The following is a 21,509-nucleotide window of genomic DNA, read 5'->3' on the forward strand; positions in this document are numbered from 1 at the left end:
CACGTTCGTACTGCAAGTACAAGAGGAAGAAGTGCTGACTGTTCTGTCAAGTCCGTGTTGTCTATTTCTTCTCCCACGTGTGCTTGCGCTACGAATATTTCATTTTTAATCGACGCTTAGGGTGCAAGCAACTTGGCCGACAAATCATCATGTGATACCTCACGGCATCAAAGCAATCAAATCTGAGGCTCTCACTACGCACTGAGCGAGAGTAAGGTGTCAATCTTCTTGGTATCTTCTCTTTCTTTTTTCTATCGAGCAGTTCTGGAAACTAACTGCAAATAACTTTATCTTGCAGAGGGCTACTGCTCGAACAAAGCAGTGGTCCTCTGAACGAAACACTCGCCAACACAAAGGATAGTGCCTTACTATTTGAGGCCTTAGCTGGTGGTCTGAGGGCAAAAACGTACCCGAGAAAACATTTGCAGCAGGATGAAGCATGCGTATCCTGCCGCGAAAGATCGAAGACGACTGATCACATTCTTATGGAATACACAGATATCCACGTAGCCGAGCGGAACATCTACCTTCAAGAAGCACTGGAATTCAAAGCGGATGCGAGCAGTAATAGTCAGAGGTCGAGATAATCAAGGGATGTTTAGAGTATAGGTGGTAAGAAAATGCAGGGAAGAAGTCCATAGGGCAGCATTTTTACATGCATAGTTAACAATATGAAGTTAGAGGTCTTAACGAGAAAAAAAAGAAATTACCCGAATTCGAGGCATTGAAAGCGATAGCATTGTTTATCGTTGCACTGCGGGTGTTTCAGGAGGCTGGCATGATGAGCCAACACCTCCTACGTACTTGAAAAGTATATAGGAGGTGTTGAATCACCATGCCAGCAGCGCTGCAGGTATCGACCCTCGATGGCGCACGAGATCATTATCATCGTCATCATCGTCAGCATCAAAATCGTTATGCACGATGTGTTCCACTTCTGGCATGTGCAGGAGGAGCTGACCAGTGACGCATTCGGCCTGGACCAGGGCATGATGAGCTCTTTCGATGGGCCTACAGTGGCGGCTGGCAAGACCGAGGAGCCAGACACCACGCTCGACGCGGAGTTCGAGGGCTCCGAAGACAAGATGACGTACACCCCCCTCATGACCGTCTCTCAACAACAGCAACAGCAGCAGCAGCAGCAACCACAGACGCATGACGCAACCGCTGCAGCAGCTGCTGCCGCACAGATGGTAAGCCTGTTTTTTTTTTAGAACTTGGAAAACTGTCTAGACATATTAACGCAACCGGTTGCAGATATGCGTGCATCTAGGGCATCAGACTAGCTGAATTGCGAAAAGATATGTGGGCCACTGTGCCATCAAAACCAACATTCCTAAACATGGCCGCCAGCGGTAACCGGCATCTAAGGATTTGCTGACTCATACATTGAAGTCTTCGATTATCATTTTCTGTTTTCTCATTATAGTCGTGTTCAGAGAACTAATATGGAAGTAACAATTTATCACCCTTCGATACTGCCGCCTTGTGTTCTCGAGACTAATTTGAAAAATTTTCTTATCGCCAGAAAAGCCGAGTACCTGCCTTTCTGCTTCTTGAGTCCTGTATTCGTAGCTCTAAGCAGTTAATGCATCGCCGTTTCTCGTTTTACTGTGCCCTTCGGGAAGAATGAAGATTTCAAGCAACGAGTGATGTCGTCGTGTCAGAATAAGGTCTACACTACGCACTTTCGACGCACAGCCTCTAACATACTGTCACTTGCGGTCTGCCACGAGTATATTTGCAAGTTATCAGAGGCTTTATGTGAGGAGAATGTGAGAAAGCAATAATGCGCTTTAATTCTAGGACCTCATCAATGACCTGAGAGTCATAATGATTATTTTATTACCAAAGCGATCTGATTGTAAGCGGTATTTGGAATTATATAGTAGATGTTATATTAGAATGCAACGCAAGAAATATTTGTAAGGCAGCACACCAGAAGAATTCATAAATGATCTCGTTTGCAAAGATTGTTTTCGAACTGCTTCGTCAAATGCGAACACAAACACACAGAAACTGTAACCTATGAAAACTTATTATGCACGAATAAGGCCCCGGTTTCTTGATGCCAAGGGATAATGCAAAGCTACGAAGAGTTCAAGAATGTGTGTTTCATGTGAGAGCTACCTTCAACTTGTTTTGCAGCATTACTAATGAGTAACGCTTGACCTAACTGCTTCCGAAAAAAAAATGCACCGGAAGTGTGTTTTCGAGCGCTGTCGCGGAGCATTCGAACTAACAAATAACACAAACTTGAATGGCATTGCAATAACAGCGCAACAGATGGGACACAGCGCCATTGTCGTCAGTCTTAACTGTCCTGTGCCATTCTTGAATTAGTAAGGGCAAGGCGGAGAAGACCAGAACTCAAGAAGAACACAAACGGCAGTACCGGCGCCACTGACAACTAAGTTTATTTCCGCAACAAGCCTGCCTTATGTAGGTTAATCAAGCCGAATCACACACGAAGCATTAGAAGTAAAATACCGCAATCTATCGACAACTAGGGAATCATATCTGGCACAAAATATCGAATGAGCAAACAAGAACCACACTTGGAGCAGCACGGGAAGCAATTCATCGAGCATAGTCTTTGATTCGGCTTGATTAACCTACATAAGGCGGGCTTGTTGCGGAAACGAACTTAGTTGTGAGTGGCGCCGGTACTGTCGTTCGTGTTCTTCTTCAGTCCTGGTCTTCTGCGCCTTGCCTTTACTAATTCAACCACGAACCAACTAGCCAAAGCAAGAGTTTTACCTGTACCATTCGATGCGCATTCATTACAAGGTTGAACTCGAGCTAACCAACCTAACTTCGTACGATTTGTGCACATGGCCCCCACAATGCTCTTTATCAATGCATCCAGGAGATACACCAAATCTGTCGGTGGCTTTGGCAAATGCAAGGTTTATTTTGGTTGTAGTTACTTACAGAGGTGCGACACCAAAACACTGATTTGACGCATACAAGCTGCTGTGTGTTAATGTATTCATGATAACACGTGCAAATCTTTCCCTCTTGCTATTCGAGGAACTTACATTGGCACGTGGAACATGGGAAAAAATATTCGGCTGGGCGCGTGTTGTTAATGCCCCTTGCTTATCTTGAAGGCTAGGAAAAGAGACCTAATTGCAAGAAAATTTACACAAAAATATTTACCCTAGACGAGTGTTGACTGTTACCTTTGCTATCATTTTTCCAGGCTGCCAATGTCGCCACAACTGTTAATAGCAGCGTGGCTTTGGTTGGCGTCATGCGATATATTGCAGCGATCGTCGGCAATAGTTCTTATTTCCGTTTCGGCAAAATATGTTTTCTTTTTCTGAACTCGTCTTCTCCGAAAACCTCTTCGGTAAACAGCTAAAAGTGACGGCCATGGCAAGCATAGGTGACAAATATCTTACTGCATGAAATAATTCTAAGTGTAATTTTCCACAAAAATGCCGAATCATTGTTTTGTCACAACACTGATGAAGACTCAAGGCTACTTGGTCTATTACGCAATAGACAGCCGCTTGCCCTTAAACGGAGTGCTAAAAAAAGGCAAGAAACTCTGCGTAAAAGTTCAATAGAAGCTGTAACAGCGCGTTTTCAACCCTCTACCGACGAAGCATTCGGTAGACAGATACGCTAAGACTTCGGGAAGTTTCTTTCTTTCTCCGCATATTACCCTCCCCTTCTCTGTTAAAGGGTTAATGCTTGTCATAATAGTAGCCTCCAGAGAAATATTCTCGTGATCGCAAGTCATTTAGGTCATACAGTTAGTGAGACTACACAATAAAATATGTTGGCAAAATTATTAGATAATAAATCGTAGTGTATAAACGTTGAGCCGCTGGCATAATGACGACACACGCTACCAACAAATTCACAACTTCATTTGTTTCTCTCTACGGCAAAGTGGAGATCTGAAATTCTTATTAGACTATGGAATACTCTGCTTTCGGTCGGGCGTCATTGTGTGTCGTTCATTTCAATTTAGCGTTTAGTGAGAACACACTTGAAATTTAATTCTCGGGTTTTAACAGCCAGAATCAGGATCTGATTGAGGCACGCCATACCGGGTGAATACGAAATAATTTTAACACCCTGGGGTTCGTTAACGTGCACTTAGGTCTAAGTAAATAAACGTTTTTGCATTCCGCCCCCATCGAAAAGCGGCCGCCGCGGCCAGTCTCAAACCAAAGACCTCCAGCTCGCGCTCAGCCCCACACTGTCGTAGCCTCTAAACCACATACCGCGGCACGTATTAGAACATAACGAAATAATACACTATGCAATTGAAATTCCCATTGCTCAAGAATCGTTGGCACCAACTCGTGTCAAAGAAAGTAATTCTAAAATGAAAGACTGGTGCTTTTGTTGGAAGAAAGAAGCATCTATGCGTGGAAGCGAAACATTACAAATAAGAATTATGTGGACTTAGACAGAATAACAAGAAAATAAACAAAAAATTATTAAGCCAGCTTTGTTAGAGTCCATATGCCTTAATTATACTTTAAGGTTTCACCCACCAGCCCCGCTGCACGACCCACTTCCCGAAGGGCATTCACCCCCCGTGCATGCTGTGAGAGTCGAAGAGTGAGTAACGACGCCCCACCCCTCATCTGTTAATTCCAGTGCTCGATGAAGAAAACGGTAGTTAAGACGGTGGCAACGCGTTCTCCGTGTGTGCGTGCTTGCGCGCAGCAACACGTCACCAGCGGCTACGACGCTGCGGCGCTGCGCTACCGACACCCGACGTCGCCCGTGTACGTGGCACCGCCGCAGCACACGCTCCAGCACCAGACGGCGACGCCCTTCCTGGTGCACCCGAGGGCCAGCTGGGCCCCTTTCACGGGCACCTCGACTCCACAGGCAAGTACTGCGAAGGCGCGCAGCGCTACTCTAGCATGGCCTTCGAGATTTGCCAGCGCACCGGCGCGTGCCGCCTGATGGCGGAGGCTATGCTTCCAAGAACATTGTTTTCATGACAAAAACACTAAAGGAGAACGTGGCGCTGCAATAGTTCAGCCACTATGGGAATCTAGGGTAGCACAAATATTTTTTGTAATGCGTATGCATTCTTTGGCGAGTATCCAGTGAAACCTGTCTGTCACGCGAAAAGTGTAATGGCTGTTATCTGCAGAAAAAAATGCGTAATTTGGGGAGTTAGGAGATTTACTCGTTATAATAGCGTAAATTTCAATGATTGATAGCTTTATAAGCGATAAGAAGCCATTGAAACAAAGAAACAAATAAATTGATCCGATAGAAAAACAATTCTCGCCAGGCCGCCTTGAAAGCTTACTTTTTTGCATTGCTGGTGTATGTGCAGAAAAGCCTGTTGTGGAGCTGCTGAATATAAGCGTAAGAACTGATTGGTACATATGATAACAGTATAATAATAATAAACTATTGGTAGCGTTAAAAAAACTGGCAACTCACCTCTGCACCATTCAATACACCGATTTCATTTATTTGGCACCCGGAAAGAGATGTGTAGACGTGCGCAAGCCAGGAAAAGCACGTAAGCAAGTAAGCAAAAGAGAAGTGACAGCTGATCCAAAGAATTCTTACGAATTGGTAGACATTTCTCAGAATTTCTGTACTTTTTGTTCTATGACATGGCAGACACATTTGTAAGTACATTGGAGCTTCGTTTATTTTTCTTTCTTTTCCTTGAGAAACTCATACGTGTTGTGTATATTGTGTAGGTGACTGATGTGGCATGATGAACCGGTTGGTGCATGCTAGCAGTTATAAGCATGATCAGCATATCGTTTACCTATTACATTTACTGAGCCACTCGGTGCACGTCAATTCTGAGTTAGGGTGATTTTTAGTGTGGTGGCCCATGCGGTATGTCCTGAGCCTGATTGGAATAAAGGTAAAATGGTGTATGGACTGTGGAGAGAAAGATTGCGCCCGTCATATTAGAACATTTCTTTATCTAGGTATTTCATACCAGGTTCCAGATAGAGCCGACACCTATAGGGCCGAAATCTTCGTCGGATTTTTTTGTCCAGTCAGTTTAAAGTGTCACATATACGTAAATATTCGTGGTGAGTTGAAGGTTCTGTTATTGGAGAATTTTCTTTGCCATTTAGGTATATTTGTCTTCACGTGTGCTGACTTAAGTACGATTGTGTTGCGTGACTCGGCTCTGTCTGATCACTGTGAACCCACAGGCAAAAGACAAGGGTAATCAGAATCAGAATCAGAATTGTCGCACGCCTGAACTTGGCACAGAAACGTGACTTCGCGCACCTGTTCTCAGGCGTGCACAAGTCTACTGGCACACGTGTAGGCTGTATGAACCAGTAGCACATTTAGTGAGAATGTGCCAGCTGGTACACGTCTGCCCTGAATGGTAACCAGTTCAAGGTGGTGGTTCTCATGCTGTGGCCTACCTTTCCATAGCTTTTGGCGTGTCACTCTCAGTGAGCATGGCTCTCCTAAATTTTCGCTCAGATTTTCATTTGTTCGTACTTTCAAGTATCACCTACAAGCATCCAAACCTCTGAAGTTCTAGTATGCAAGCATGCACCGCAAATAGGCAGGAAATGCGCGTTGTCTTAGAAGCACTTGTGCATATGTGTGAGGTTTGCGTACATTCGTTTTGATGCTATTCCATTAATGACAAGGTAGCACAAATATATTCACTTCACTTCACTGACACCTGTAATCATCTGCCGGTGCAGGCCTTGTTTTTGTATGTCGAATCGACGCACAAATGTTGAGTGTTATTAGTTCTGTAGGGCCTCAATGTGGTCTTTCTCTGCACTTCATAAAATTGTATTAGCCAGCGAGGCGCACTCGGGTTTGTGCCTTGTCTATGCTCCTCTGTTCCTTCCTCGCTATCTATAGGCTGCCCAAGATTCATTTCTCCCAATAATAAGCGATTTTGACGGTTTAGGGCTGAACGAGCTGTTAACGATGATGGACTTGAAAATATGCACGTTTATGCAACTTTTTCATTCTGCTGCTTAACCAACACACACAGGGCTGCCGTAGATGCTGCCTGAATCAGCATCCAACTAGCATTAACAATAGTGCCACGCACAACTCTAAAGTTCCGAGTACATGCATGGCAAACAATGGTGCTGCGCGTTGTTGTAAGGCTCCTAGTATATGCACGAGAAAAATCGAGGACACAGAGCATAGGGGAATGACAGAGGCAGTTCCCATGCAGTTCCACATGACGCGTGATATCCCGTACGTTGTTTTCGTTGCTAAATGATCACTTGTGATTTCTTATTGAGACAAGCATTTCTCCTTCAGTGTCCAAGTGTGTTGTTATTTCAATTCATCGCGTTTTAACACTGCTATTGCAAGGACTGTGACACAACGACCGGCTTGACGTTTCGCAGGCCTCGAGCACGTCCTTCAGCAGGTAAAGTTATCTTCTCTACGGCTAAACACAGTCGTCTCTTTTCATCTTATGGTGTGTTCATCCTTCACCTCGGCTTTCGTTCTTGAAAGTCCTTCGTTTTCTCGCATTGTTTTGGGGCGGGATACAAACGGCTAGTGGCGCTACCCTGAAAATTATTGAGGCTATGGAAACGGTACGTGTCAGTTTCTGCATGTCATATCCTTTTGTAGTCTCTGGCATTAAAACCTGTGTTCTCATCAGATCACCGTTTCCATGCTTCGTTATCAATTTTTTCTCCTGCCCCCTTTCCTCAACCCCACCTCGCACCCCCTTATGAACACTGATTTTACGTAGCGGTACTCACCAGGTATGGAATAGGCGACGCCTAATGCGCACCTGTACGATCCCTGTGACACCACTGCAGGGATGTGCTCTTTGCCCTCACCAAGCCACTGTAAGCCACATGCTTTTAATCTTTTTTATTCATTGTATCACTGAATCATCTTGTGCCATGCAAAGTCTGACTCTGTACCCCATCCCATTATCACAATCATGTTTTAGACATTCATTTGTTGTGCCTTATAACAGTGTATGAGAAACTCGTGGCTTTCGTATGTTATAATAGTAATGCACTATGGAATTTATTTATCCGGGATTGGAAATTGACCACAAATTTGCACTAAAAGGAACATGTCACGCACACGGCACCTCTGCACAGCCGCAGATAGATTCCCGTATACATAAGTTCTCATGCTAGAACTATCCATAAGAGTTAACACCAGCCAATTGTGGTATTGAACGTATCATTAGCGAAGTCGATTGGCCTGTGACGAATAGCATTAACGATGAAAAAGCTTCGTGAATGCAGCTCCCTGATCCACTACTGAGAATAATGCCTTACTACCAACTGAACCCGCTGAAGCGCTGAATCGCTGAACCCCTTACTACCGCTGAACCCTAAAGGCAACATTGCTGAGCTTGTTTTCGACAGGTCAAGCAATATACCTGTACGTGACAACAAGCACCGGCCACTCGACATGACGAGCACTCATTACAGAAAGCTGCCAAGCAATGGCACAGTCCAAAGGACCTAAATTCCGTGGTAAACCAGTCCCAACTCACACGAGATAATCATTCAGCTGGCCCGCACTTGCGCGGCACATATCTCGCGATGAAGGATAGTGACCTGTTTTATACATTTGTAGATAAGCGGTATCCATTCATTTCGTTACAACCATTCCTTCCCAGATAAATAGAGACAGCGTTCCCGAGGGTTTACCTCAGTTTCACTCATTTGGTCATGTAGCTCGCTTACCATTAGACCGCTGGCTTCAATGAGTAAGAGCCTGTTTTCATCTGCAGCAAAAACTATATTTTTTACGAAAACACAAAACTATCAGCGGCTAAAATAATGAAATCTATAATAATGACTGCTGAAGAAAATAATTTTGCAGAAATAACACTCTATCCCTTCAAACAACACTTCGATGAGCCTAGACGACATGTTCGACTCTGGCAAAACTGGTCAGTCCTCAAGGCATCTCTCACAGTAAGAATAATAATAATAATAATATTTGGGGTTTTACGTGCCAAAACCACTTTCTGATTATGAGGCACGCCGTAGTGGAGGACTCCGGAAATTTTGACCACCTGGGGTTCTTTAACGTGCACCTAAATCTCACAGTAAGAATACTTAGCACTTGTTTATAGATGAACTTCATCAAATTTTGTAGAAATGCGTAGGTATTACAGTTCCTAATGTATCTCGAAGCTGTCTTACGTTCAACTAATGAGAGTTCGAACGTAATCTGATGCAGGTTTTGTGGACTAAGATTGTAATACTGGTACTGGTCGTATTTGCTACGAATAGACAGGCTTTGAGCACTGACCGGCTGCAATTCTGAAATTTAAAACTTGAATTTTTTAGAAATATAAAACAGCCTATAGTCATAATAGCAGATTTCGTGATGTTCGCCGCTGATATTCCGTTACTGAAAGCAAAAGCTTCCGCGTGAGGCATTTTGATAAAGAGGTTGTATACAAAAAAGGTTGTATACAATCATGGCCGCACAACCTTTAGCACGATGATACCCACCCGAACTGCACTATCCGGTAAACCTCCCTGCGCGATAGCCAACATGACATTAGGCACTCGCAGAAAGATTTAAAAAATGACCAACAGTTCCGGTGCACGACTTGCGTTCTGAATGCACTTCGAGAGGCGAAATTCGCACTTCGATAGTAATAACATTTTGTCTTGGCTGGCCGCGTTTCCTGACATTTTCCATATAAGGTTTGGCAAATAAATCCCGCCTACGAGTGGCACTGCCTATCCGGCCCCCAAAAGCTGCGATAACGAGAAGTCCTTCGTTCGTAAGAACTGGTTCTACTGACCGGTCTCTTTCGCTAATATATTCGTTTTAATGATGGCTGGTACCTGTTCTTACGAACGGCCTTCGTGTACGAAGCGCTTCGTTAAACCTGATAAGGACGGTGATATCACTAATGGCATAATTATCGAGCGTACATATTAGTAAGTGCGGCCCCTGGTTACTTTAGCCATCAACTTTCTGCACTTGTGCGGTGAACATGGACGTATATTCAAGCGTTCATCACTGGAGGAGGCCCCGTGCGTGTGGCACGTAGTATGGCTGAAAAGTGCCGCGACATGAGCAGGAGAAAGTTGCGCTCTCTTGTTCGACAGTGCCTAGTGGGCATTGCGCCGGAGGCTTGTTTAATAGAACGTCACGAGGTTCTTGTATGCATCAGAACAATATTTGTGCCGCACCGCGTTGAGCCGAGTCACGCTGTCTACGCGCGCATCGCCTTGGGGGAGGTGTAATATTTTGATATTACCATGAGCTCCAAGTATGATGGCGCTAAAAACACTTTCTAGAAGCCAGTGCCAGATTAAGTCACTGCAAAATCGTGAGTAAGAACTCACTACCCATGATACAAAGTTCTAATGCGGAGTTGTGCTTTCGAAAGCGTCCCCTCGGGATCACCAGTCAGTTTTTTTTTCTACTTGTTTATTTTTCTTTCTCGAAAAGCGGGGATAGGTTCGTGAAAGGTCTTTCTCAGAGGAGTTGAGGCGCCGATCAAAAGGAACCCGTGTCATTTTATCGTGATCATCATCCGAGATAATCCGCAGTAGGACATAGCCTTGTCCCATGCCAATGGTGTCCACCCTATAGATACGAACTAATCGCCGCATCACTTCTCTCCCTTGGTTGGACTCTCATTTGTGAGAGCTGTTTTTGCGTGACTACTCTTGTTGCTTCTTGGTTGGATCACAGAAGATGTGTTGGAGAGAGGTCGTTCGCGAGAACTTCGATTGTATTCTGAAAGTAAAACTGAAACTGTGATTGAGTGTTGTGGTACTGTTCGTTTCCAAGAGACGCTTGCAGGAAAGAATAATATAGCTAGAGCGATATATTACGTGGTTCAGAAGTCTGCCACTTCTTTTTTTTGTTCTAGGAGAAATATATTCGTCAAATTAGATCACTTCAAAGGACGGGCAGAGATAGGCTATCCACACGTCTGCACGGCGTAGTAGGCCAGGATTTTCTCGCGGTGGCGAACATTTCGATGGCAATGGCCTGCCGGAAGCCACCACCCTCGATAATGGGTTGGACGACTGTGCACAGAGTTCGGCGCTCCCCCAAATGGCCCCGACATAGCATTGTAAATAGAGAACACCTATACTAACAGAAAAGTGCAGCAAGTTTGGGTACGTTGGTGCAGTGCCAAAGTGGCAGATACACAGTGCGCATAAGAACGTGGAATGAACTAACAAGCACTTCAAATCGAGGTTCTTTCACCAGTGATCTCGCATGATAAGATGTATAAATCACTTGGATGCTTCTGATTAAACTTCATTCGAAATCGGTGCTTCCTACGTGAATTCCTTCTCTAAGTACACATCTTTCTTTACGCTGGTTATCCGTCACCATGCACGTGCAGGGGCAGATGCCCGTGCACTTGCATTGGGCTCAATGGTATTCGGTAGGCTTCAAACCAGGACAGAAGAAATAGATCAGGGGAGGGCAGCGAATTTCTTCAACATCGTCTTCCATAAAAGAATACATAAACAGTGGCCAATATGGTTATGCTTGTAGATTCCAATACAGTGCAATAGTCGCTATCTCATCTGCTGTTCCTCTAACTCTGCAATAATTGTCAGTGCCGCACATTGTTAACACCGTCTTCTCACTTACAAAAGCTCTGGTGTTAGCTAAAATGACGCTTTGGACATTATAGCCTAATAGTTCAGATTTAGGAGGTGCTTTCAGAGCACTCGGCTCTTTTTTTATTTTGATCATATGAAGAATGATAGGAGAAATATTCGAGTGTATTTTGTGAAGCATGGATATTGCTATCGGCATTACTGAACTTCGTTGCTATTATTTTGATTGGCGATCGATTCGGCATCCATCACTTTGCGATGCCTTTGCGCTATAGAACGCAACGGGGCATCGCCAGATCAGTGCTATTGGAGCTACGAACACTAACCATGCGCGAAAGAGGCGGCTTGGCTCTGCGAGACATGGGCGTGGCCCCTAATGTGTTTGGATGCTCGACTTTTTTTTTTAATGTACTGGCCCATTCAGTGCTGCTGGCGTACTGATTGTGGATACCCCGGAGGAGCCAACATCAGCAGCCCGTGCGAAGCCCTACAGACTCGGGTATGGCACTCCCAACAACACACTGCAAAGTTCGCGGGCAGGCGAAGGCGCAGAAAGGCACAGCGGCTCAGCGAGTTCCCAAATCTTGAGAAGAATTTTATGATCACAAAAGCTGCCTCTTTCTACGGGGCCCTTTTCCTCCTGGAAATTTTGTTTTATTAGAAATTGGGGATAATTTAGGGCACTTCCTTTAATATTGACCCTTCTCTTCCGTCCCTCCTTACTTAAACAAGAAGAATTCCAGTTTACGAAAAGGCTCTAGGTAAGGCAGATTCAGGCTATATTGTTAATTGCATGGCGTGTTGTTCTGGGTTGTACGACAAGACAGGAAGCTGACAGACGCGGGCGATATTAGCGAATAACCGTCACTGCTGCTAGACGGAGAGCTACAAGATTTGCGAAAGATGTGCCGACGATCGCAAACTAAAAACCACGGGTGTCGTCATATACGATGGGGCTACTCTATTCCATGTCCTTAGGTGCGCACATTTAGGAGCGATAAATAGGACGCAATATTCCTGCCACAATAGTTCTAGAGTGCGTACGTGTCATCGCCTTTGTGCGCCTTTGCCTGCAAGCACCATTTAGGTACGGGCGTAGACTGCTTGCACGCGATGTCACAAAAACACTAGAAGCACCACTCAAAACCCGCTACCCAGCGGTTGAAACAAGTGCGGGTCTGCGCCGGTTGGTTCTGCACCTTTTAACTGGGACAACCCAGATTCGTAGTATGAGTAGCATCAGTGTGTGGTGCCGTGTCTTGAGCTGTTGAAATTGAAGTCGCAGTCTAAGTGCAAGCCGTCTTAAATATCCCCATGAAGCCTTGAAGTGTTGGGATATAATTTTTTTTCTGTAATTGCTGGCAGAAGTTTGTTTACAGATGTCCGTTGCCTGTCTTCGTGCAGGCTTACCTCCCCATGACGTCAGCCGGTCACTCCGGTACAGCGGCCGGTGCGGCAGCCGGTCTCGCCGGCGGTGCCAGCAGCAGCAGTGCTACAGCGACGGCCGCCGACAGCGGCCTGCACGCCACACTGGGAGCGGACGAGGTGACCTCGGCCGCCGACTTCAGCCGTGGTGCGGCCGGAGATGCCGCGGGCGGCGACATCATGGGTGGCGTGACCACTCGCGTGGCCAACATGGGACAGATCCAGCACATGGTCGGCCCGCTGGACAACGTACCGTACTACATGCCTTTCAACGGCCGCGAGAACCACAACGAAAAGGAGCGGAAAAGGAGGTGCTTGCTTTAAGACTGCCGCTGTGCTGAACCAGTCACCCTGCAATAGGATGGGCCTGTATCGCGTGTAACATACATTTTCGCTGTTTTGACTGTTCATGTGCAAGTTTCTCTAAGCGTGCCTTTGGTTCAGTGGAGTAAAGTTTATGGAAATCCCATAGAGAAAAAAAAGAATGCGTTTATTCGTAGTCTACGCTCCAAATCTTGAACTGAAACTTCGCAGCTTTGTGTCTAATCTTCTTTGAGCGGCAATCAAGTTCGAGCTCTGTGCCTTGGCCACTACGAAATAACTTCCCCACGTCAGATGTCGTCTGCAAGTCACATATGTTTTTGCCGATGCAAAGCGGGCGCGGTGCCACTTTATATAGAGTATCTGAGTAAGTGCTCACACTAGCCCGCATTAGATCAGAGCGCACAAGGACGACGACCAGCCAGTTCTTCGAAATTCCTCCACATTTTTGTTTTTATAAAAATCAAAATTTAGAGTGTGAATGAAATTGTTACTGACTTGAATTATCTGACTCGTAGGACATGAAGCGTTGCAATACGCCACAAAAAGTAAGACGAAATATTGCCATGTTTCCCCGAACTTTTGGGATGGAAATACACCAACTATCACTTCAATGTATTGTGCTTAATTGCTTTATTTACGTCATTCAAACACATTACTACGTTTTTAAACACTTTATTCGACGAATGCATTGTTCTCTCGCTCTCTTTATTTGTCGTTAGTCTTACATGATAAATGTTCCGAATTTCATTCACTTTTGAAGCTCTTGTTTTATGCCCTGTAGTTGGTACAAAAATTCTCGCTTTTCTTGATTTATGTATGTATATATCAGTCTTTCCTAAAACTGCCTCCGAAATAAGAATTAATATATCGGGAAGAACAAAACTGAAAAAAATGGCGAAACAAGTGTTAACTCCGGAATAGCTTAGTTAAAAGGAAATTGCGTGGACAGACAAGCCCTTCTCGCGGGTACAGAATCAGAGAGCCTTGAAAGCGCATGCGGCGAAGAAAGTGGTGTTGTGTGAAACAAACCAACAACCCATATTCAAAAAAATAAATTCAAGTTTCTAGAGGCCTCACCATGAGCAAGCCTTCTAGTACTATCATCATGTCTAGTCCCGGATGTTAAATCTACACCCTGTCATTTGTTATTACCACATCGTTGGCAGGCCCTTTACCGTTACGCGCAACATTCGGCTTAAACTATTAATCACCTCCGGACGTCGCGAAGCTTTGTGCGGTACCACGTACAAATATTGTGATGTATGCAGCAATTGAATGCGACTCCCGTCATTACTGCGCATCGCTTTTAGACAGAAATTCTTCCATGTAAAATATCCCTTTTATTCCTGTGTACATATCCGCTGACTGCTATCCACAATCTGTACAGTATCATTTGCTATGAAACCAATTTGATAAAACCCAAGGCTTCTTGACGTCTCATCCGCTCTCTGTTCGCCTTGTCCTAAGTGTCGTATCATCATCACCTTCATCAGCCTATTTTATGCCAACTGCAGGACAAAGGCTTTTCCCTGCGATCTCCAATCACCCCTGTCCTGCGCCAACTGATTCTAAGTGGCGCCTGCAAAATACTTAATTTCATCACCCAACCTAGTCTTCTGCCATCCTCGACTGTGCTTCCTTTCTCTTGGCACCCATTCTGTAACCTTAATCGTCCACCGATTATTTAACCTGCGCATTGCATGACCTGCCCAGCTTCATTCTTTGCTCTAATGTCAATTAGAATATCGGTTATCCCTGTTTTCTCTCTGGTCCACGCCTTCTTGTCTCTTATCGTTAAGCCTATCATTCTTCCTTCTATCGCGCTTTGCGCGGTCCTTGAGTAGAATGCATTGTTTGTATACCTTTCTTTTCACTGATAGTGGTAAGCTTCCATTCAGGCGCTGACAGTGTCTGCCGTTTGCCTCCAACCCATCTTCATTCTTTTGTAAATTTTCTTCGCATAATCAGGGTTCCCTGTGAGTAATTGACCTAGGTAAACATATTCCTTCACAGACTCTAGAGGCTGACTGGCGATCCTGAACTCTTGTTCCCTTGCCCGGCTATTCACCATTATCTTTGTCTTCTACGTATTAACCTTCAGCCCCTCTCTTACTCTCTCTGTTAATGCCCTCCATGATTTGTTGTAACTCGTCCCCAGTGTTGGTGAAAAGGACAATGTCATCTGCAAACCGATGGTTGCTGAGATATTCGCCGTCGATCCTTACTCCTAAGCCTTCCCAGTTTAATAGCTTGAATACTTCTTCCAAGCACGCAGTGAATAGCATTGGAGAGACTGTGTCTTCTTGTCTGACCCCTTTCTTTATAGGTATCTTCCTACTTTTTTGTGTAGAATTAAGGTGGCTGTAGAATCTCTGTAGATAATTTCCAAGGTATTTACGTAAGTGGTTTCTACCCCTTCATTACGTAAAGCCTCCGCGACTGCTGGTATCTCCGCTAAATCAAATGCCTTTTTTGTAATCTATGAAAGCCATATAGAGAGGTTTTATGTACTGTGGAGATTTCTGGATTATGTGATTGATGACATAGATGTGGTCTATTGTGGTCTATTGTGTCATAGAATATAGGCCGTCTAATTTATTCATTTATTCAGTTATTTAGCGGTGATTTAGCGGCAGATGTAAAAGAAATGCGAGAGCATTACGTCGCACCTCTTGGAGGTCCCCGATCCGTTATTTAAACCGCGTTCACCACATTGCAAAGTGTTGTTGGGGAGCTCACTCAACGCACGTCCTGCCTTTTCGAGGAGCCAAGTGTAGCTGACGTCGGTCCGAAGCAGACCAACGGCAGTGTGCATATATATATATATATATATATATATATATATATATATATATATATATATATATATATATATATACATGCACTCCTACGCTTTCCCATCGTATCCCTACCGCTACCACGGGACCGGCATCCTACATATGCATTTTTCCTTTTTCCACTTTGACACTCCTAATGTTAACACATTGAAATTTTCTGAAGGGCCTCGAATGAGGCATTGGGTAAGAAGGGCATCCCAACTGTTTTACCCTTTAGCCCATGCCTGATACAAAAGCTGAATGCAGTGGTTTTCTGCTCAGGACTCGCATCAAGAATGCCTGCCAGACCCTGCGGTCGCTTGTGCCCGGCTTGAGTGAGAAGACGGACAAGGCCACAGTGTTCGAATTCACGGTGCAGTACCTGCTGCACCTACGCAGGCACCTGGGAACCAAGCATGACAAGGTGAGAGAGCGAACCCGCTGATTGTACCATAAATGACTGCGTAAAAGCTGACTCGCTGTTGACTTATTCGCCTACTAATTAAAAGTAGGCGCCTTATTGTCATAGGTAGTACAGTTGCCGTTCAGAACACAGTGCAACATTTAGGTTGTGAGTAGTTACGATGCCGCCTTGAATATCTTCACTTTGTGGATTGTCGTCATTAGTTACCTTTCTCCTATTAGTGATACTACGCTCTTCAGTATTTGTTTGTTTTTCTCTATGAAACCACGAGCAGACAGCCCCCTTCAAACAACGACGCTCTCAGATTAAAATTTCACAATGCAAAGGAAAGCACAGTGACAGTTAATAAGTGCTCCACCACAGCGCAATTGCTAGTGCTAGCCATTCATTAAAAATGCATTGAAGAACTTTGACAGCAGTTAGTATCTGCTCGGTCATGAATCTCTGTATTCCTGTCTGCTCGATTGCAAGCACCAGATGCTTTCTCCGCGCTACAAGAACCACATGCCTGGTCTTCCCGGTAAGAATATTGTCCGTTGTAAGCTCACCTAATATTGATATCCAGAATATTATCATAACAGTCATGTCCCATTTATATAACGTCGGCCTATATTCGACGCTTAAACCTCAAGACCTCTTTTCAAGTAGTTTCAGGCGGCATAGATTGCTGTTTCTACACTACATTGACTTTTTCAGCTTGTTTTTGAGTGTCATTTCTAATTTCATATTTTCGCGTTAAGGCATTTTTCTGTGAAAAATCAATTTTCGATTCAACGTGGAAATTCAGGTTCCCGACATGAACGAAGGAACGATGATTGCTATGTTAATGTTTCATTAGTGTGCCCTCAAAACCTATTCCTTCCTCAGTCCCAGAACAGAAAACAAACGTCTATTTTCTGAGTGCGTCCGGTAGGACAATCATTCTAAGTGTCCAGCCTCTATCTCCATCTTCACAGCAAGTGATCCAACTAAATGACATAGACCTTGGGCCAGCTTCTCGCTTACTGACTCGTATTATGACAAGTAGGACCTAAAGCCCTTACATTTCGTCAACCTATACACAGGTAAACGGCAACAAGGAAAGAAGTACAGAAGTCGCTAGACTGGCAAAGGGGTGCTCTCAAATTTTCTTTTAGATCTTGGTAAGAAAAGGAATGTATTGTTTATAAGAATAAGTTGGTGCGTAGCTTTTCTTTTTAAAGCGAAGCTTTCATTTGCTCGTCTTTCGACTTTTCCTTTGCTGCTGCTGCCTTGCACGCCGCGTCGACGGATCGTTAAGAGCTCACGGCAGGGGCGCAGGAAACGAAATAGGCGACGCCAAAGACGTTTCAGAAGAGCGAGGCCACAATGCCCTCTGACGTGCCCTGGGGGACACCACAAGGCCCTTTGGAAGCCGTAGTTAGGCGTGACCCCTGCAAAAGCATTGCAGAACCTGCCGCGTTTGCCTCCGTAAGCACGCGCAACAGCAACGGCAGTCCAGGGACGAGGTAGGGAGAACGTAGTAGAGAGAGAGGAGGAGGAGGAGGAGGAGGCAGGGAACAGGTACAACCAGATCCCGTACCGACGTCATAGGGAAACGGGTGATGCTTTTGCCACTGCACTCGCAACAGTTTAGCTAACAGGACATGGGAGAATGAAAATGCTTAGTCAGAAAGCATTGACCGTTTGGAATTAATGGCACGTTTATCTGTGTTCTATGTACCATGTGGACAAACTCAAGTGGCGCAAGAAAGGTAACATTTAACATCGCATGACGACTGTCGTACGCCGTCAGCATAACCGCCAAACAGCGTCAATGAACGCAAACAGCACAGAAAGCTTCGCTTAGATTGATTCCCACTGTGCCTGAGATACGCATGTTTCTTTTATTTTTTCTGACTGCAGCTTCAGTAGTACCTGCTGTGAAGCTGGAAGCCGAAGAACAGTAGTTGAGAAAATTCATCACTGCTTTGTGATTAACGCATGACGGTCTGCCAATGTATCACACACTGCTCGCACGTTTGTGATTCTACTCCTATGCGCTAACGAGCGTCAAGGTGCTCCTATAGTATAACGAAGCCCAAAGATAGACGGCAACCCGTCTGGCCGGGAAAGGGCATACAGGATAAAGAAACCTGCAATGATGCACCAACCAAAAGAGAACTGAACATTTGCTTGCATAGGGTGGAAGCAAGGATAAGGCTCTAGTACTTATTGTTTCCTAGGAATCAAAAATAACGCAGCCGTCTCATTTCGCGTTAGAGCCTATCAACATGGTCGAAACTTAGTTCTCAACGGAACGCCGTCACCCTTGGAGGGTGATATTTCCATTCCAAACAACGCTGTTATGAGAATAAGGATGCGCTGAGTGTCGTCCTAGTCTGTCGACGTTACCGACTGACAGCCTCGCTTCTCCGTCACATTTCATAAGAACTTTATGGTCGTGCACGTTTGAGTGCGTGCTTACTGCTCATATTGCTAGCTTGAATTTTACTTCTTATGGCGGGAATGCAGTCATTCATTTATAAAACCTCGATAGCTGTCCCAATAAAAACCTCGTGGAACTGCTCCCCGATTGAAAAGGTAGTTTCACCCTACGTCCGCTGCTTTTACGTTATTTACCGTATTTGTCGTGCTTTAAAAGGGTTTTCAGCCAAAGAGGACGTGAAAGAAAAGGTCGGCGTACGTCGCATATTACATTATACTGAAATTTGAGCAATAAAGATGCAATGTTGCATAACTGCACTATACTTTTGCATTATTTGCATTATTTTCCTCGGTCTTTTGACCCTCTTTCTTTTAATGAACTGGAGTTTTTTCATTCGCTTTTTTTACGCACATGTGTACGCCAACGTTCTCTTCTTTTGTTGTCCACTTTGGTTGACACGCCTTTCTTCTTATCGAATAGGCCAGGTGGGCCAATCGCGCTGATTGTATGGTCTATGGTACAATGTGGGTAATTTTTACTACATTGGTGCTAATTACGTCCGTACGGGTAATGTTACATAGTACGTGACTAATTCTCGCTCGTTATGTTGAGACCTGTATTTTGATACCTTTTTGACCTCGCTGCGACGCTCTGTAGACGTGGAAGGGGCGCTATTTCATCAAAAGGCCAGATAGATCTTCAGATCCAACTTACGCCACACCTGTGTGAAGTCTCTCAAGAACTTGTCTCCAAAATGTTGCTCACTATGGTTTATATTGGTTCCTCAGCAATCATGGCACGTTGCAGCGTCCCCATTCTTTTACTTTTGTGTGTCGGGTACTTTTCCGGTGAGAAAGCTATGGCCATGCATTGCTTTGTCAACCTTTCCTAACAAGAATGCACCCGGTACACAGTGTGTGAAGCAGGTGTCCTAGGAATAATCGTAGTTAAGTTCGTAGCACGCAGTTGCATCATCAGTTATGTCACATTGAAAAGCCATAACGTAGAGAGAAAAAAAGATTAGAAGACCCTCCTAACACAATACCTTGCCAATTTTTCAGTCAATTTCCCAGGAGTTCATGGAGAAGTACTCACCCTATTAGGAAAGCCGAGGTTTCGCGCTTGATACAAGGGCAAGCAGTCCAAGCTATGAGCCTGATGTACAGGAGCGTGAAGCGCATCTCGATGCATCCGTAACACCTTCAACGACTTGCTCACCCGGCGTGAATGCGCAAAGAAGCTCCCGCGTTTGTGCCTTCGGACTGCAGGCTCAAGGTCAACGGTGGTTCGACTGTTACGCTGCTCAACTTGTGCAGAAGTTGTGACTTTTTTAAGTTTTCTTTTAAGCCCTGTGCTATTCCGTGTCCACGTTTTTTTTTTTTTTTTTTTTTTCTTCGGGGATGCAGGGTAAAGCGTGATGATCACAAGGCTCAGTGTTGTACCGACAGTAAAAAGTTTATCCATGTGTCTGGAAAGTTGCAATTTTCTTACTGCGTAAGCAAAGCAGCAGTTGGCACATCTGGTTCTAGTTCGTAACAAACGAAATATATGCAGAAGCCTGCTACGAGTATCTTATTTTGCCAGCAACTTGTATAACTGATGCGATTTAACGACTCTAAACTGGTGGCTAGGGAACGCAGTAGTGCAGAGCCACATCCCCCTCCCACCCCCCCCCCCAAAAAAAAGATTACCTGGCTTTTTAATTATGATCATAGACCTCTTACGTCATGATCTTGTCAAAATATGGCCTGCATTGTAGGGATTTAGATCCTGTGGTGCCATTGTCGGCAGACGATCGTAACCTATACGACCTTTATCGATTGACGCGTGAAAGCTTTAAATCATAGTTCGTTAGCTAAATTCTCCATCTCTAGACCTTTGGTACTGATTGATCGATTCTTTATTGGTTTATCACATATACATGTGATGGGAGGCGAAGGGAAAAGCCATTCAAGGATGGCTTGAGGGAGTCCTTCGCCCCCACGCTGGCAAAGACAACAGCAGAGGCACACACGTCCTGTTCACATGGTCGTGCACTTCTACAAAACCATCATAATAAGTGCCCGCCTTTTTGGACGGGTTGCGTCATAACATAGCTAAAGACATTAGCTGTGGCTTTACCACGCAGTGTGTGGCTTGTGCGAAACAATATAGGAACGCAGAAAGCCTATTTATCGGCTGTCGTTCATAATCGCCGCAAGGCTACTCGGTCACCAATTTCTGTCCCTGCTAATGGCAGTCAAAGGCGAACCATATGATGAGCAATGAATACGCACACTGGAACCCGTTGGCACTTGAAATAATTGTTCTGTAAATCTGCCTGTGTAATTAAAATTGTTTTCGTGATTCAGTGGTCTTAACACCGAACGACAAGCTGACAAAGCTTTCCCTTCAAGATAGCTAGCCATCGGCCACTCTTCGAACGTCATACAGCAGCGTATCGCGCACTTTTCCGACTATGGTCCCTGTAGATTACTTGGCTGATATGAAGCCCAGCAAATGTCTTTCTCACGAAAGTTGCTTTCTGTTGGGAGCAGAGTCATCTGTTGTTATCGCGGAGCTAGGAACTT

At 44.8% G+C, this 21,509-nt stretch overlaps 2 protein-coding genes across 4 annotated transcripts in view; one reads left to right on the forward strand and one right to left on the reverse strand.

Moving 5' to 3' along the window:
* Nucleotides 1-20,404, forward strand: part of LOC139052459 (uncharacterized) — a 31,899-nt gene extending 11,495 nt beyond the window's left edge. Inside the window, exons 5-10 of one of the 3 annotated variants that reach the window (XM_070529576.1) lie at nucleotides 951-1,193; nucleotides 4,624-4,860; nucleotides 11,968-12,042; nucleotides 12,948-13,279; nucleotides 16,391-16,532; nucleotides 20,001-20,404. In XM_070529576.1, coding sequence (XP_070385677.1) covers nucleotides 951-1,193; nucleotides 4,624-4,860; nucleotides 11,968-12,042; nucleotides 12,948-13,279; nucleotides 16,391-16,532; nucleotides 20,001-20,042 — 1,071 coding nt within the window. In that variant the 3' untranslated portion in view covers nucleotides 20,043-20,404. The remainder of the gene's footprint in view (nucleotides 1-950; nucleotides 1,194-4,623; nucleotides 4,861-11,967; nucleotides 12,043-12,947; nucleotides 13,280-16,390; nucleotides 16,533-20,000) is intronic. The other 2 variants (XM_070529577.1, XM_070529578.1) reach the window with 2 other exon arrangements.
* Nucleotides 1-21,509, reverse strand: part of LOC135898911 (sodium- and chloride-dependent glycine transporter 1-like) — a 968,957-nt gene that overhangs the window by 893,856 nt on the left and 53,592 nt on the right. The window lies entirely within an intron of this gene.

This window comes from Dermacentor albipictus, unplaced genomic scaffold (genome assembly GCF_038994185.2).
Source record: "Dermacentor albipictus isolate Rhodes 1998 colony unplaced genomic scaffold, USDA_Dalb.pri_finalv2 scaffold_23, whole genome shotgun sequence".
Lineage (NCBI taxonomy): Eukaryota > Metazoa > Arthropoda > Arachnida > Ixodida > Ixodidae > Dermacentor > Dermacentor albipictus.